This window comes from Hermetia illucens, chromosome 5 (genome assembly GCF_905115235.1).
Source record: "Hermetia illucens chromosome 5, iHerIll2.2.curated.20191125, whole genome shotgun sequence".
Taxonomy (NCBI): Eukaryota; Metazoa; Arthropoda; class Insecta; order Diptera; family Stratiomyidae; genus Hermetia; species Hermetia illucens.
The window spans coordinates 74,451,381-74,466,187 of record NC_051853.1 but is presented as its reverse complement, the minus strand read 5'-3'; the positions used below and the strand labels follow the sequence as shown (position 1 = coordinate 74,466,187).

General features: G+C 40.0%; 1 protein-coding gene across 5 annotated transcripts in view; it reads right to left on the bottom strand.

Annotated features, from left to right (window-relative positions):
* Nucleotides 1-14,807, bottom strand: part of LOC119657128 (AMP deaminase 2) — a 74,922-nt gene that overhangs the window by 10,105 nt on the left and 50,010 nt on the right. For 3 of the 5 annotated variants that reach the window (XM_038063895.1, XM_038063892.1, XM_038063893.1), the window contains 2 exons: nucleotides 1,222-1,526; nucleotides 414-449 (listed from right to left, as the gene is read on the bottom strand). In XM_038063895.1, coding sequence (XP_037919823.1) covers nucleotides 414-449; nucleotides 1,222-1,526 — 341 coding nt within the window. Of the gene's footprint in view, nucleotides 1-413; nucleotides 450-1,221; nucleotides 1,527-7,585; nucleotides 7,828-14,807 lie in introns of all 5 variants that reach the window. The other 2 variants (XM_038063897.1, XM_038063896.1) reach the window with 2 other exon arrangements.

Below are 14,807 nucleotides of genomic sequence, written 5' to 3'. Positions count from 1 at the left end.
AGTTTGCGATTGATTCCGTTGTTAACTATCACGACCATAGTCCGCGTATGGTGATTTGCGTAAGCCGCTTAAGCTCAACATAGCGAAACAAAATTCCTTTTTACACCAGCAATCAACTATAACTTAACATTTCTACAAGTTACAGTTAATTAATATCACTGAAATGACGAAAAACTTAGCTGTGAACATATTGTCAACACAAACGAAACGTCTAAAAACAATTGTCTAATTTCTAGAGTAACTTTACGAAATGAGAGTGCATCAAAAATTCCACAGAATTGTAAATCAACATTTAGAAAGGTCAAAATAAACAAATAGGAATGTCATAACTAATGATACAAAGATTTTTCAGTTTCTTTTCTTTTTAATTTCACAATGAAATTGATTCGTTCGCATGAAAACGCACGAATTACCTTCAGCAGGAGGAAGGCTGATCTTGCGGATTAACTCTATAAATAGTGTTCAAAGAAAAAACGAATTTAAGAAAAAAACATTAAACCAAAAGAAAATTCATGGAAAATGAAAATTTAAATGCAAATCGTCCTATCGGTATGACTACAACTATTATAATTTCGCTGGATTTTTACGTTGTATTCAAGTATGGCTTTTCTATTCTGAATATTCTTTCGAGACACACTTTTCTGTATGATTCATTGCGTTGTGTACTTTTTCCGAGAAATTTAAAAATTCATATCAAAAGTTTAGAATTTAAAATTGCACTTGCACAACTTTGTTTGGTCTCTACAACATATTTCCATTGTTTGGCACAAAGAGCAAATTATGGGACTAGAGCCATATGAATGTAATTGGTCATATTTTTGAAAAACAAGTCCGTTGCAATAACAAATTTGCAGAGTTCAGCTGGTTAATATTTAATGGCGAATTCGTTTGTTTTATTTAAATGTACATATTAGATTTTTTGTCCATAGACTCTTTATATATATTTCTATCAAATTAATACCTGCATCTCGACACCAAATATTCAAAAGTGAATACAAACCAGATATTCAAATGGAGATATCTACAAATGTTTATTGTCTCGCTACATACTAGCGTACTAGTCTACATCTATCTAGAACTAAGAAATTACATCGAAAATAGATTGTTTCACGATACTGGATACATCAGCTTAAAAATTCAAACATTCTCTTCATTATCAAAAATGTCAGATTTGCAATCATTCATATGTGAGTGATATAGAATGGCTTGCGATTCTCTTACCTGCAATGGTTTTCCTGTCTTCGTGTTCAATATGACTGAAACGATCTTTCTCATGTACAGACTTCAGGAATCTCGTTGTGGTTGTTGGGAAAGTTTGCAATGAGGTTGACATATACCTCTCACGCAGTTCTAAGGCCTGAATGACTAGACGTGAGGCTCGTTCTAAATCTTCTAGAGGAACACCGCTAGTGTCCTCTCCAGAAATTGAAACCCGTTGAAAATGTGGCACAATATCCTGCTCGTGGATTGAGAGGTTTTCATTTGAATTAACTTCGGCCGCTATGGAAAGTTTATCACCCAAGGCCCTGGAAAATAAGAATAAAATAATTTATCAAGTTTCCAAAAACTGCGAGAATGGTATATAGAAGCGATGGCTATTTTTAGACTTAGCCGAAAAAATGTGTGGCATATGACGTAATTGCATTTAATATGTTGCGACGAATGTTTGCTACTCAGTAAACTGTTTTTTGTCATAAATGAACATTTTTATGGTTATCTAAATTTGTCATAAATTACATGAAAGTGTGGAATTATTTGGGCAATTTTAGAGTAGCGAGAAGTAACATTGTGAAATCATCTAGCAGTCGATGAATTGAATAAACCTATCACAACTACCAAAATGGTGAATGTTCATAAAATTACTTAAACATTTCTTTAGAAAACCAAAACTAAAGAAGACTTCTAAGGGAGAAAAGGAATCTACTTTTGTTCTCCTGCCGATGCGATAACTAACGTGCCCAACCTTCAAATTAAATATTAAGTGACATTCACAATCCATCGTCTACTTTAAATTCTTTAATATCGGAATAAAAAGCCTAAAATAAGCTGGAAAGGGAATAAACAATGAACCAACAACTATTAGAGGAATGGAAAATATGGAAAACTCCGCCATGGTATTAACATAGTATGCTTGTCCTAAACCCAGGTAAAGGAAGGTCTGAGGCAACGTACTCTGTGCTGTCCTCAGTAAAACACAAATAAAATGCTCAGATCAGGGAAAGAAATAAATAGAGTATTCCACTAAGCTAAATCATACCTGATCTCTCTTGGTGGCAGGTCCCGCGACAGGCTGACCAATTAAATGCATACAATGTTACAAACCAGACGGATTGAGTCACAAGGCTCGGAGAAATGCTAGGGCGTTCACCTCAGCAGCAGGCCGGCGCCCGGTCCGGTCGAGAAATGGGCAAGGGTTCTTGACGCATGGACGGCATCAGGACGTAAGCAAGTTAGTCCGAACAAAACGAACAAAACAAGTACGTGTCTGTACGCTAAACGTTGGTACCCTAACTGGAAAGACCGAGAAACTCGCAAGAGTCCTTCGAAAAAGGCCCATTGATATCTGCGCTCTGCAAGAAACCCAATGGTCTAGCTGCGACATTGAACGCGAACGCGGTAAAAATGGATATAAACTTCTCTATTTTGGTAGTCCATACACTCAATATGGTGTTGGCATTACGATCTCAGAGGGTTTCCGTGATGCCATTAAAGAAGTCGAACGATTTGATGATCGGCTGATGAAGCTCACCATTATATCTGCTGATCGCACTATTCACTTCTTCACCGCGTACCCACCACAGACAAGTCGACCTGATGCCGAGAAAGATCTCTTCTGGCAACTTCTCGATGAAAAGGCTTGTCACGTGCCTGCTGACGACTATATAATCATTGCCGTCCTGCGAATTAAGCCACCGATAAAACAGCGTGAGGAACGCACTGACTCGCGACGCATTAAATGGTGGCGATTTGGTGAGAAGAAAGAAGAAACGATCTCACTCATACGATTGCTGACCATTACGAATGTGGAAGAATCATGGAACCAAATGAAAGACACAATCCACAAAGCGGCTTCTGCAACCCTCGGGGTCACCAAACCGGGTAAGCGGTACATCAACCGAGATACTTGATTTTGGAATGTTGATGATGAAATGAAGGTCCGTGAAAAGAAACGTCTCTACTACAAATTTCTCGACGATAAAACGCTTGTTAATTGGCAAATTTATAAGAATGCAATTTTGACAAATTTATAAGAAAGAAGTCGCTGACATCCGAGAGGATCATTACGAAAATCTTCATGATAAACTGGACACTCGAGATGGCGAGAGAGATCTATATCGACTTGCCAAAATCCGAAACAAACGTACACAGGATATCGAACATTTTTGTTGCGTCAATGAAAAGAACGGTACTTTGCCTACCAATCGTCGAACCGCGACGGATAGATGGCGAGAATACTTCGAGCAAATTTCAACTGAAGAATTTGCTCATCCTCCACTTCCACAATCATTACCGACATTTGGACCAGTTCCATCTGTCAGCACAACTGGTGCTCAGAGGTGGCGGTGAGGAAGACGGGGCGGCAGCCCTGTCAGCCAAACCAAAACCAAGTGGCCGAGTAGAACCTCCATAGTCTGAGTGAAATTATGCAGTGTTTCCAACGATTAATTAATTGAAATAATAAAAACTTGTTGTTTCTTTTTCGTTGGTGTGGATATTTATTCTTGCAAATACCGATATTTCGAGAACCACTTGTTCCCTTCATCAGTGCTAACAAGTTCAGCGACAGTGATCTGCCCAGAGCTGAACGATTTAAATACGTCCGGTCAACGCTGTCCGCCAATGGAGAACTGCATTATGAAATTGCTCCACGCATTAACGCAACCTGGATGATGTGGCGTTCCACAACTGGTGTTCTTTGTAATCAACGTATCAACGAACATCCCAAATCTAAAATTTACCGCAATGTCGTCCGTTCTGTTGCTCTCTATGGTTCTGAGTGTTAGCAATATGTTGGTTCTGCCAGGCTTCCTTTTTCCGTCTGTGAAGTCGCTTCTCCGTACGACGGAGTTCTTGGTAGATCTCTGTGTGGCCGCGTTCCTTGAGAATGCAACATTATTCAGTATGCAGCATGCTTCCGTTCCGTTGCTAGCTTACATTCATCGTCAAACCAGCCGATCCGACTTTTCGTGCAGCTGCGGCCAAGTATTTTTGTAGTCGCATCAATGATAACGCTCTTCTCTGATTGTGAAGATCATTTGTTGATGCTTCATCTCCAAGACATATGTTAGCTGCGGTTACTGCGGCATCTATTTCCCTCTTATAAGTATTGCGGAGGGTTGTGTTGTGAATGGCTTCAGCATTCACTCTCACCTGATTGTCAGAGGGGATTTGTAGGTGGTGTTGTAATTCGAACCCGGACTACTATGCCAACGAGATAGTGATCTGAGTCTTTATTGGCCCCCTATATGTTCTGACATTCATCAAGGCTGAGAGGTGCCGGCGTTCAATCAGTACGTGGTCAATTTAGTTGAAAAAAATCCCGTCTGGAGAGGCCCTCGTATCTCTGTGGACCGGCTTTCGCGCAAATTATGTACTTGCAATAACCATTTCGTGCGATACTGCTAACTGAATAATCCGCAGTTCGTTATCATTGATATCCCTATGTAAGCTATGGGAGCCAACGTATCGCCTGAATACGGACTCCGTTCCTACTTGACTGTGGAGATTTCCTTTTCTCCTTTTTGCTGAAGGAAAAATCCTTAAATGATTTTCAACAGAAGATTAGTCAACGTGATCCGCGGGAACATATGCCTTCATCCATGAAAGACGTATGTTCGCCTCCGAGCCCTTTCCTTGGCTACGCAACTAACTTGACGACTCTTTAGGGGATTCTCCGTTCAGTCTAAATCAAGCCGAAGAACGAAGTAGAGAGGAGGGGATGTGCATCTTAGTCTAATCGGTGATCCATATATTATTAAGAGGGCTTATATAAGATTGACTTCATTTCTCCATTCCAGTTAATATCGATCTCAATTCTAGGTAAATGGTGCTCCCAACAATATGGCTATTATGTAAACCCTTGATTCCTTCGCACAATATCAATTTGAGATCCTATCCCATTCGATGACATTGTGACCTATATCAACATGCGTTTCTGCCTCAATCAAACCAATTAGTACCCTAATATATGCTTTGATGAAGTATTCATGCATGATAAGGACTGTACAAAGAAAGGTCGTACCCGATGTGAATACGGGTACCTCTGTATTGTCAAACAAAAATAATTGTTTTAAAGTCGCTTTTCCCGACCTTTGAGAAATCTCCATGCCCGGGGTGAATCAACCCTTTCCCTTTCCGTCTCGTCGAGCCTACCTATGCTTAACGAAGGACGAAACAGAAATACATATAAGTTCAATGTGAATAGAGGTGTGAAAGTTGTAAACTATGTTTGCCAAGCTACAAAGCAGGATAACTTAGAATCCAGGATCCTTGTTAGAGTTCACAGACTTCAACTGACTGAAAACGTTAATCGCATTAGAGGAAGGTATTAGCATTTTTTGGAGCCCATACTCTTGTCAGGATTACGCTTTCGAGTGCAATCAGTTTGCCTAACTCAACTATAGTCTCTTGGTAAATCTTTAAGAAATTATCCTGCAATTAGACATTGCTGTAATTATCTGCTAACTGGATTAGAAAGTTTTTCAAATCATTGTTACTGTCGCTGTTTCGCTCGGCCTTTAGGCGGTATTCAGGCTAACTTTAACTTTTGGAGGCAACTTTCATCTAAGTTACACTGATATACGAGGTCATTTCATAACATGGTAAGTATCCGGAAAAACAGGGCCTGGGAGGAGATTATATGGATGTGGAGCAAAAATTATGCCTGCCTTCCTATTATTTTTGTTTTTCTTTGCAATTTCTATTACGGACCTTCGATGACACTCCGGGCCCAAGGGAAGTCCCCCCCCCCTTTCTACCCCTCTCTCGCGAGGCCTAACCAAGCGTAAACAGAACGTGACAATTACGCCACGCTGCGCCTCCTCTTTGCGTTGTGATAAAGAGGTGAATTTGATTTCCGATTAAATGGGAATATTAAACCCATTGATAGAATACTTTGATGAGTTTCTTATTAATCTGTCGATTGAACTGGTGATCCCACCAACTGAACCGATGAGCAAGTCTCTGCCCGGAAAGTTTATAAAAGCAATATCTACGGTAAGAGACGCGTAATTTATAGTGAATGACAAACTGAAGGACGTTCACTTGAAACCGGGGTATCTGAAACTTTTTATTGCGGCAGACAAAGACAGGACACCGGTTACGACGCCCTTGATGATGATGCTGAAGAGATAACCCAGCCAGTCGTAAAATCATAGAAAATTTGACAGTTTTCAAAAAAGGGGTGGCTTTACTTGAAAATATTCGAATCTTCAAGCAGATTGAAATATTATATGGCACGTTATGGATTGGCACACACTTTTCCAGCAAGATTGAACTGTTCAACAATAAATGACATTACTGTACATATATACAAGAATAAAAAACTTAAAACAGGGGCGACGAGAGTGATCAGTTGTGGTTCTTGTATGTGAATGGTAGCGGATCATACCTACATGCTATCGAATCATACCTACATGAAGTTTGCGCTCCTCCTTCACTGTTCTGCGCCATATAACTTTAAAATCACCCATTGGCCATTCTGGGATAGTGTGACCTGTCCACTGCCACTTCCGTCCGATAAGACAACGAAAATATGACCATGCAAGCTTGCACCTGTGGGGAAACATTGTCCGCCATTTCTCAGGCTACTTCGAAATTTTTCCATGTAGAGCTATCTAGACAGCTATCTGCGACAATATTCTAAGTCATTTTAACGATCGTCGAAACTGTTGGAATAGGGTACCAACGCTTCTTTATCGAATAATCATAGAATGGAATATTAACAAGCGACAGTACTAATGTTAAGCGAAAATTAAACAATTTGATTTTTCCTTTATTTCCACCAACAAGCGATAAGCCAATCTTAGGGGAGTTTTATCATCCATAAAAGGCATTTTTCCGAGAGATGAGCAATTATCCTTGAAAAGAGCTTAACCTTCAAAGCTGTTTTGTTCAATGTACAATAACATTTCCAATCCAAGAATTTGCCCGAATGCGAATTTCTTATTTAGTCGGAAAAATCGACAAAGGGATGTCATCCAGAGATGAAATTTGAAAAATGACCAGACGAAGAGGAAAACATGCGAACTGAGAAGAAAATATTTTTTTAGCTTTTCTGCAGGCGATCATCTTAAATTCAAACTTAAATCAACAATCTCTGCAACATCGAATTGATGAAATTTTCAGAAAAAAAAAATTCCTAGGAACCTTAGATAATACCGAAAACTGAGAACGGATGGTAAGGAATTGGTATGAATTATGCAAAACCAATATAGCAAAGGTATCCTACCTCAGATGTTGACAGAACTACCGCTAAGAGTTTGTATAATTTATGAATAAACGTGTAAAGTGAAGCGTGAATGTTACACTAGTGACTACAATAGGGCCAACATCTACAATTGCTTGAAGGAAAAGGATAACTTACCAAACATACGTATCCACCAGAAATGACATACTGAACACTCTTCACTCAGTTTCACAAGCGCAACAATGAAGAAATTCTATCTGATATTCACAGCCACTTTGCCTATAACGACCGGATAGCTCTTTGCACCACTTAAGTACCGCAGGGGACTTGAAATAATGAGATGCGTTACACCGTTCGGAATGCCTTTTAATCCACTTATCACTGTCATATTTCAATCATGGAATCCTCTCCTATGTACGCTGTTATGAAAGAACAATTACGAATGCTCATTGGCAGTTTGCGGCGAACTTGAGTTGAATACGAGTCGAAGCGCGAAAAATGAATGTCATTGAGGTATGAAAATGGTCATTAGGATCGATTTCGACGAAAGTTTAGTCGAGAGCGCACTTTTAAGGAGTTAGTTGTTGTTTATCGTGTTATGCCACCAACTTTAAAGAGGTTTCGTGCTGCACGATAGCCAAATAAGCCCAGGCAAAAATGTTATCGAGACAGAAAAAAATGGATCGAAAACTAATATCTCGTGCTCACCCGGCCAATGTCGACTTGCTTAGTCCATAAACAATAAAACATAATCTCCAAGGAGTGTAAGCAAACATGAAGGAGATAAGTACAATTTTCTCGGTGACCCACTAGTAATAAGTCTTTTCATTTTATTGTCGGATTCCTCAAGTGAAGTGCCAGCAATAATGACGTCAAATATTGGTATAACCGCTGATGACTTATTGAATTACGACAATCTTTTAGTTTTCACAAGGGTGGTGGGTAATGAGCTTTTGCTGCGTTTCTGGCCGGTTGCCTTCCGGTATGATTCATATACACGAACGTGTAGGTATAATCCACCAAAGAAAATAATTGATAATCGGAAGCCACTAATGTTTCACTTTTTCTAACCTTGGCATTTGACTTCTAAGGAACAACCTTCTGTCTGGAGCTACCGCAGTACACATTAAACGATCACGTTTCAAAGATGATGGTGGCAAATTGATTAAAGCAGAAGCACGAGAACAATATCAATCACCAGACATACTGCCGCGTAGAAAAGGGTATGCATATTGTCTAATGGTTTTAACAGGCGTGATTTGAATTCAAATCGAGCTCTGAACTGAATCTAATCCAAAATACATATGCAGGAGGATCTTTCTGATTGATATTCACATTGAAAGCAAATTTTATCCATAAGGCACGCACAACAAGCAATGATTAACGTGTGTACACTCATGGAAGAATCTGTCTTTGAATATAATTGATTCAAGACCAGCATAAGTGGATTCTAGAGTGTATTCATTGGTGCCGTGCATCTACAGTATTGGATGCGGGCAGTAAATGGCACCTTTTAGAAAAAATACTTAAGGCCCAAGCAGTTTCTTTGAAAGGGTAAGCTACTACCTGCCTGGTTGTTATTCAACCTCGATATACTTCCAAACAAATCATCTATACACTTCAACCAGGACCAAACCTTTACACCTTTCCCCGATGATGTTTCCAATGTAGAAGGAAATTGAAACTACTGAAGGAAATTGAAACTACGCAGGCTCTCAATTGGAAGTATAATATGTACCTCCTTTTTTATATGAGAAAATAAATTTAAACTACTTGGCAAATGGGAGTCGTCCAAATAAAGGACACGCAAAAACCTCGAGAACAACAATAACAAACCTATGGCAAAGCCAGTTTTCTTAGAGTCTGCCCACTTGTAGAAAAGTCTCGATTGCATTTTACGATCTACCGATGGCTATGAGGACATTTAATAAATTTCTAAATTGTTTTATTCGATAACTTGGATTTTTGTTCAGCCAAAATTATGAAAAGATATTTGAGTATTTTTTGTAGTTAGTTTAGTTTAGTGGGAGAAACAGCAGCTCCGAGTACTCGGGCTTTTTAGTAAGCCTCCCGACAGCGGTATTCGCAGGCTTTTGCGAATCTAACATTCTCCAGAGGCAGATAGTGCACAGATTCTTCGTTAAAAAAACCTTCAACATTGCATGTGAAGTGCAGAGCCCTCTACTCCTCTTACTCATATTGGCTGCATATAGTCAAAACCTCCACTCCAATTTTCCTACATAGTAATTTAAGGTCAGTGTCGCGTTTTAAAATCCCCTAAAGAGACAACAAAGATATCGCTCTAGCGGCTGAGGGTTCTTTCACAAAGATTTTCGCCTGCCGGTAAGATTTTCATCCTTTATAGTAGACCTGACAGTGGATGACTCGATGCCAAAAACGGACTCTGACCCTACTATTGCTCTAATAATACTTATTCAACCGAGCCTTTGAATCTGTGCCAGCAGCTTCCTGCTGTTAGCAAAGTTCAGTATCGGCTACCAGACGATGCATGAATACATCAAAGTGGGTTTGGTAATGAATGTATACATGAATCCGTTGGGGTGAAAACAAAAGCACCAGAGTACTCTTCAAAATGTCTGATATTGTTCCTGAATATGGTATGTATTTTTAAAAAGTTGAATATTTGTACCAGATAGATTTCCGCCCCTGATAAGGTGGGCAGCGTGTGGCTGCTCCACCACATTCCTAGTGAACATAACTAGTCGATTCTTCTTAGCATTCACCATGAGTAAATTGCGGGGGTACCAACTTTGCATTACATGCATCATTCAAGGGGTCACATACTGTATTCGCAAAGTTCCCGGTAATTATTACGACTAAATCGTCTGCAAATACTTGCGGAAAGACCTTTCTGTGCTACAGGAACCAAAGCAAGGTGTCCATTACCAGGAGCCATAACAGAGCACGCCAGATTTCAGTCTCTCGTTTGAGGACCTGTCGGTCCCGAAATGAGATTTTGGATGCTGCCTGAAAAATGCCCTTCGAGCAAATGCTTTGCCGTTTCTTCACCGCTTTCTGTGTAATTCCCGCTCTCTAAGCATAGATAACCCATCCTCTGGATACGGTTTTTGACAATGATCACCCAAGGCCGGCTGCCGCTACAATTTGCCCTTAGCCACAGATGCCCCGGATTCTCCTTTGGCCTCTTCCTTGGTACAGCCGTTGGCTTGCGATTTTTCAGGGGGTCGTTTGCCTGGGAGCTCTCCGAAGATAGATGCTTAGCTGTGGGCAAGACTTTAGCATCAGCAAATGGCACCGACTGGAGCCCAGAATCAGGAGTACTGACAGAAGGGACTTACTTCGGATCGTCCGTTACGGACTAGGTCCCAATTGGATTGGCCCCTATTTGAATAAGTGGAGAAAATTGGCGCCTAGACTCAGTTTCCCCATTAATGAACTCGGGGTTGCCCTTTACTCAGGATTGGATCGTTACTATCAAAATTTAGTTCAAGCTTTTGTTTTCTTTTAGGTTTTTGTTTTATGATTTTCATTATTGGCCACGGCCTTAGTTTTATCGTGGAAGAGCTCCTTTTTGCTAAGACAGGCTAGTTGAAACTTGGGGTTGCCTAATATCTAAAGTTCACCGTTCATACTGTGGCCATTCAGCCCTCGGCATGGTAATGACACCTTGGCCTGGGGTTTTGGTTACCGCTAAGCATTAGGTGTCACCGACTGAGCATAATCAAATAGAATATTTGCTACTGTTAAATGAGTAAAGAGTTGTCATAGACCGCGAATTGTAGACATCTGAGCGATAAACTTAGCGTGATTTTTGATACCATTTCAGTGGAGATACATGTTTAGTACGAAGAGCATCACAAATTTCTACGGTAAGTCAGAGAAAATATTTCGCACGCCAAAATGAGGAGGAGGAACAAAATATGAAAAGCGTAATGTAATTCCACGGTACATAGACTATGTAGAGCCAATTGCAATCAACAGATAGAGGAAGATGTATTGAAAGTCTTGAAACCCGGATCGTGAAAGCTAAACTTGGACGAGGAAGCTGCAAATTGAAATGCTCTTCCTGTAGAAATAATTGAAGGGGCGATGAGCATCGATTTTAAGATAAGAGACGTCACTTGAACGTAAAAGGAAGCGATTGTCAGCAATGTTGGAGAAACTAAATCAATTACGATTTCGATGAGAGTTGATTTCGCAGACGCAATAAAAAAAATTAGGTTCAGATATACCAGTCAGATCTCTGTGATGAACATAATGTCAAATTTAAGGATAATCCTCTTACAGATCTCTTACATTTTAATAATACAAGAAAAATTGTATCGCGTAGACCCCGTGGCAACACGAACTGGAGGTGGATAACTTTAAAGGATGCAAAAATATGCGATTGTTATACGGTCTCCAGAGCATGATAGATTGCGCAACTTATATGATTACCCCGAAGTTGTATGGTGGTGGATTCCATATTCACAGGCAGAGTGCATTGTATAGTCAATGTAAGATGTTGCATTTCATCTTTTATACATCCCAAAGTTAGTGGCTATGCACCTCATCGTGCAGCGGTAACAAATGCCATAACAATCACAGACACTGCACTCAGGACAAATCTGTACCACAAAATCAAATTGCGCCTAGGAAATTTCATTGTATACAGGAATACTTCTTGGATACGCAAGAACTAATAACGAAGGATTACAGAGTGAAAGCCTCCCCCCCCTCCCATGATTCAAATTTTTTCGCTGTAGAAGATAAAACGGTAAATGATGTGCAGTAACCTTCCGAACCCTATACCTCTGTGAACGTGATTGATTACAAGCATCACAAATCGTCAAAAGTGTCGACGTTTTAAGCCACCTGGGGAGCATTTGCGACACGTATTGTTTTGCCTGCTCTATTCGAGGAAAAAACGCGAAGAAAAACCATAGGATACTAATGAACACGTTGGAAACTTACGTCCGCTGATTTCAACGCTTCCGAAAAAGCGACTTCGACTTGAAGGCCAATCGGAAAAGTTTGAAGACACCATCCCCTAAGCATTATTGGATCCTACACAAAGTCAGCAACAACTGGTCGACTAGCAAACCATCTCCGATCGTCTATGTGCTATAGGGAAGTTTCACAAAGCAGAAAAGCGAGTTCATCAACTGAAGCAAAGGCAGATAGAGAGTCGGAAAACGGTGTGTTAGCGCAAGAAATCGTAGGTTTCATGTCCAAAGCCAATCGATTCAGCTAGAAAAGGGTAGTAAAAGGAACTGCTAAAACACGATCACATGGTCACGGCTGATTACTACTGGCAGCATTTTTACAACTTGAATTATGAACTCATTGAAAAGGGTCGAAATGAGCATAGAGGCACGACATACCCATTTTGCAGTAGGACTACGCCCCAGTTCACTCAACAACGAATGATGGAAAACACCCATTAAGCAGCATTTTTGCAACTTGATTGGAAACGCCGCTCTAGTCATCGAACTTCGCCCCCTCTGGCTACTATTTGTTTTCGTCAATGACGCGCGTACAATCAATTGCAGAAATATGTGGGAAATGAAGGAGCAGGAACATATTTAAAAAAAAACACTTTTTTTACTAAATAAAACCTGAAAACCTGTATCTTTCAGCTAAAAGTTTTCGGAAGCAGAACGAAAATTTCTTGCCTTTAAAACCTTAGCATATAGTTTTCTTTTTAGTTTCCTCCGATTTTTCCCGGATGATATGATTTATAACAGTATCTAGTACTGGAAATGAATAGAGACTTTCATTCACTTTCACTCCCTTCCAAAATGAAATCAATCAATCGAGATGAAGCTATCAGTACGGTTTCTAAACCCATAACTATGATAGTATTTGCCGTGTAATAAGGGTATGACACTTATACACCCCATTATAATTGCCAGACGGATTGGTTTGAAATGAAAGAGACGGAAGCTTTCGATCTATCGGCCTAAGCTATAAAAATGTCCGAGTAATTACTCTCTTTGATCTTTCCCAAACCGCTTCACATGTAATGGAACTTCTAAAATTGAAGAATATGTATCTGAACCAACTCCCATTGCAAACCTTGGCATGAGAATTTGAGCAAACCGAATTTCAAGAGTCTACATTGGAAGCCATGCAGCGGGGCATAGATTTAGCCACCAGCTGATCGGAGAAGGTGACAGGAAACTAGTATCACAGAAGTTATGAGGTACATCCAGAAAGTGTATACGGCTCTCACGGCTGTAGAGAATTGTCTTTCAATATGTCGGCAAGTCTCCTGTAGCCTGATTTCTCACCTTCAAAACGGGAACAATTTGAGATTAGTATGTTGAATGCTCTTCGACGCAGGAACATCGTTTGTAAAATCCAATTTCCTGTCAAATGCGAGATCCGTGCTGTCATCCTTTACCTCATTTTGAAGGGAAAAACTCCAGTTGAGTTTTTACTAGGGTAAAAATGTTTATGAGGATTGCCCTTCACACGCCGACTGAAACGTTTGAAACCAAAAAAATGTCTCATCAGTGGCGACATGCATTTTCCACCTCCGCCAAAGAAATTTTAAACCACAATTTCAGCGAAACAATCACGACATCCGTGCTAATTTAGCCAACAATGTGGGAAAATACTCTGAGTCCCTAAAAAAATTGGAAAGGACGATTGAAATTGGCAATGAGATCAGCCTGCTATAGGACAATCCCAAATCTTACATCGCCAACACCACGAGGCAACTCCTGCATTCCGGATAAGCCGTTTTGAACCACGCATTTTCCTGGCTTGTTGCCTTCAGATTATCATCTGTTCACTTTCCGGAAGGTGCACATGGACGAAAAGAGATTTCAACGAACAAACAAGTGGAGGAGAGATAGGAAAGTGACTGAAGAAACTGACAGAAATTTTTTCGAGAAGCAATAAAGGTAAATATTATTTTTTGAAGCCTACACAAATCAGCTTTCATCATGTTAGCTAAAATATGTTTAAGTATGAATGATTGGTTATAGAAATGCAAAACTCAGGATCATATCAGCAAGTTTACGTAATTTAGTAGTACAGTTAACTTCTAGTAGAACCAGGACAATTACGCGGTTTGAAGATAAGTTACCGAGGTCCGTCACCCCAAAACATCTAGAAGTTGGGTGATTTACATAATTTAATAATACAGTTAAGTTGTGATAGAAAAAGGACACTTGGTGGTAACGGAATCAGGAGTGGCGATCTAAATTAAATACAGTGCGCATAGGGTTATCTCAAAGCCAATAAATATGTAGGGGTTGATGACTGTCACTAAGTTGAATTCGTGAGGTGGCTAGATTATGCCTAGAAAAGACGACTAATGCTATTAAAGCACCTGCCAAAATATCATCCGACATCGACATTTGAATCATAGACAGCTGATCATGGCTGGATTGATATAATCTTCTGGTATGTATCACTCGTCCTGACA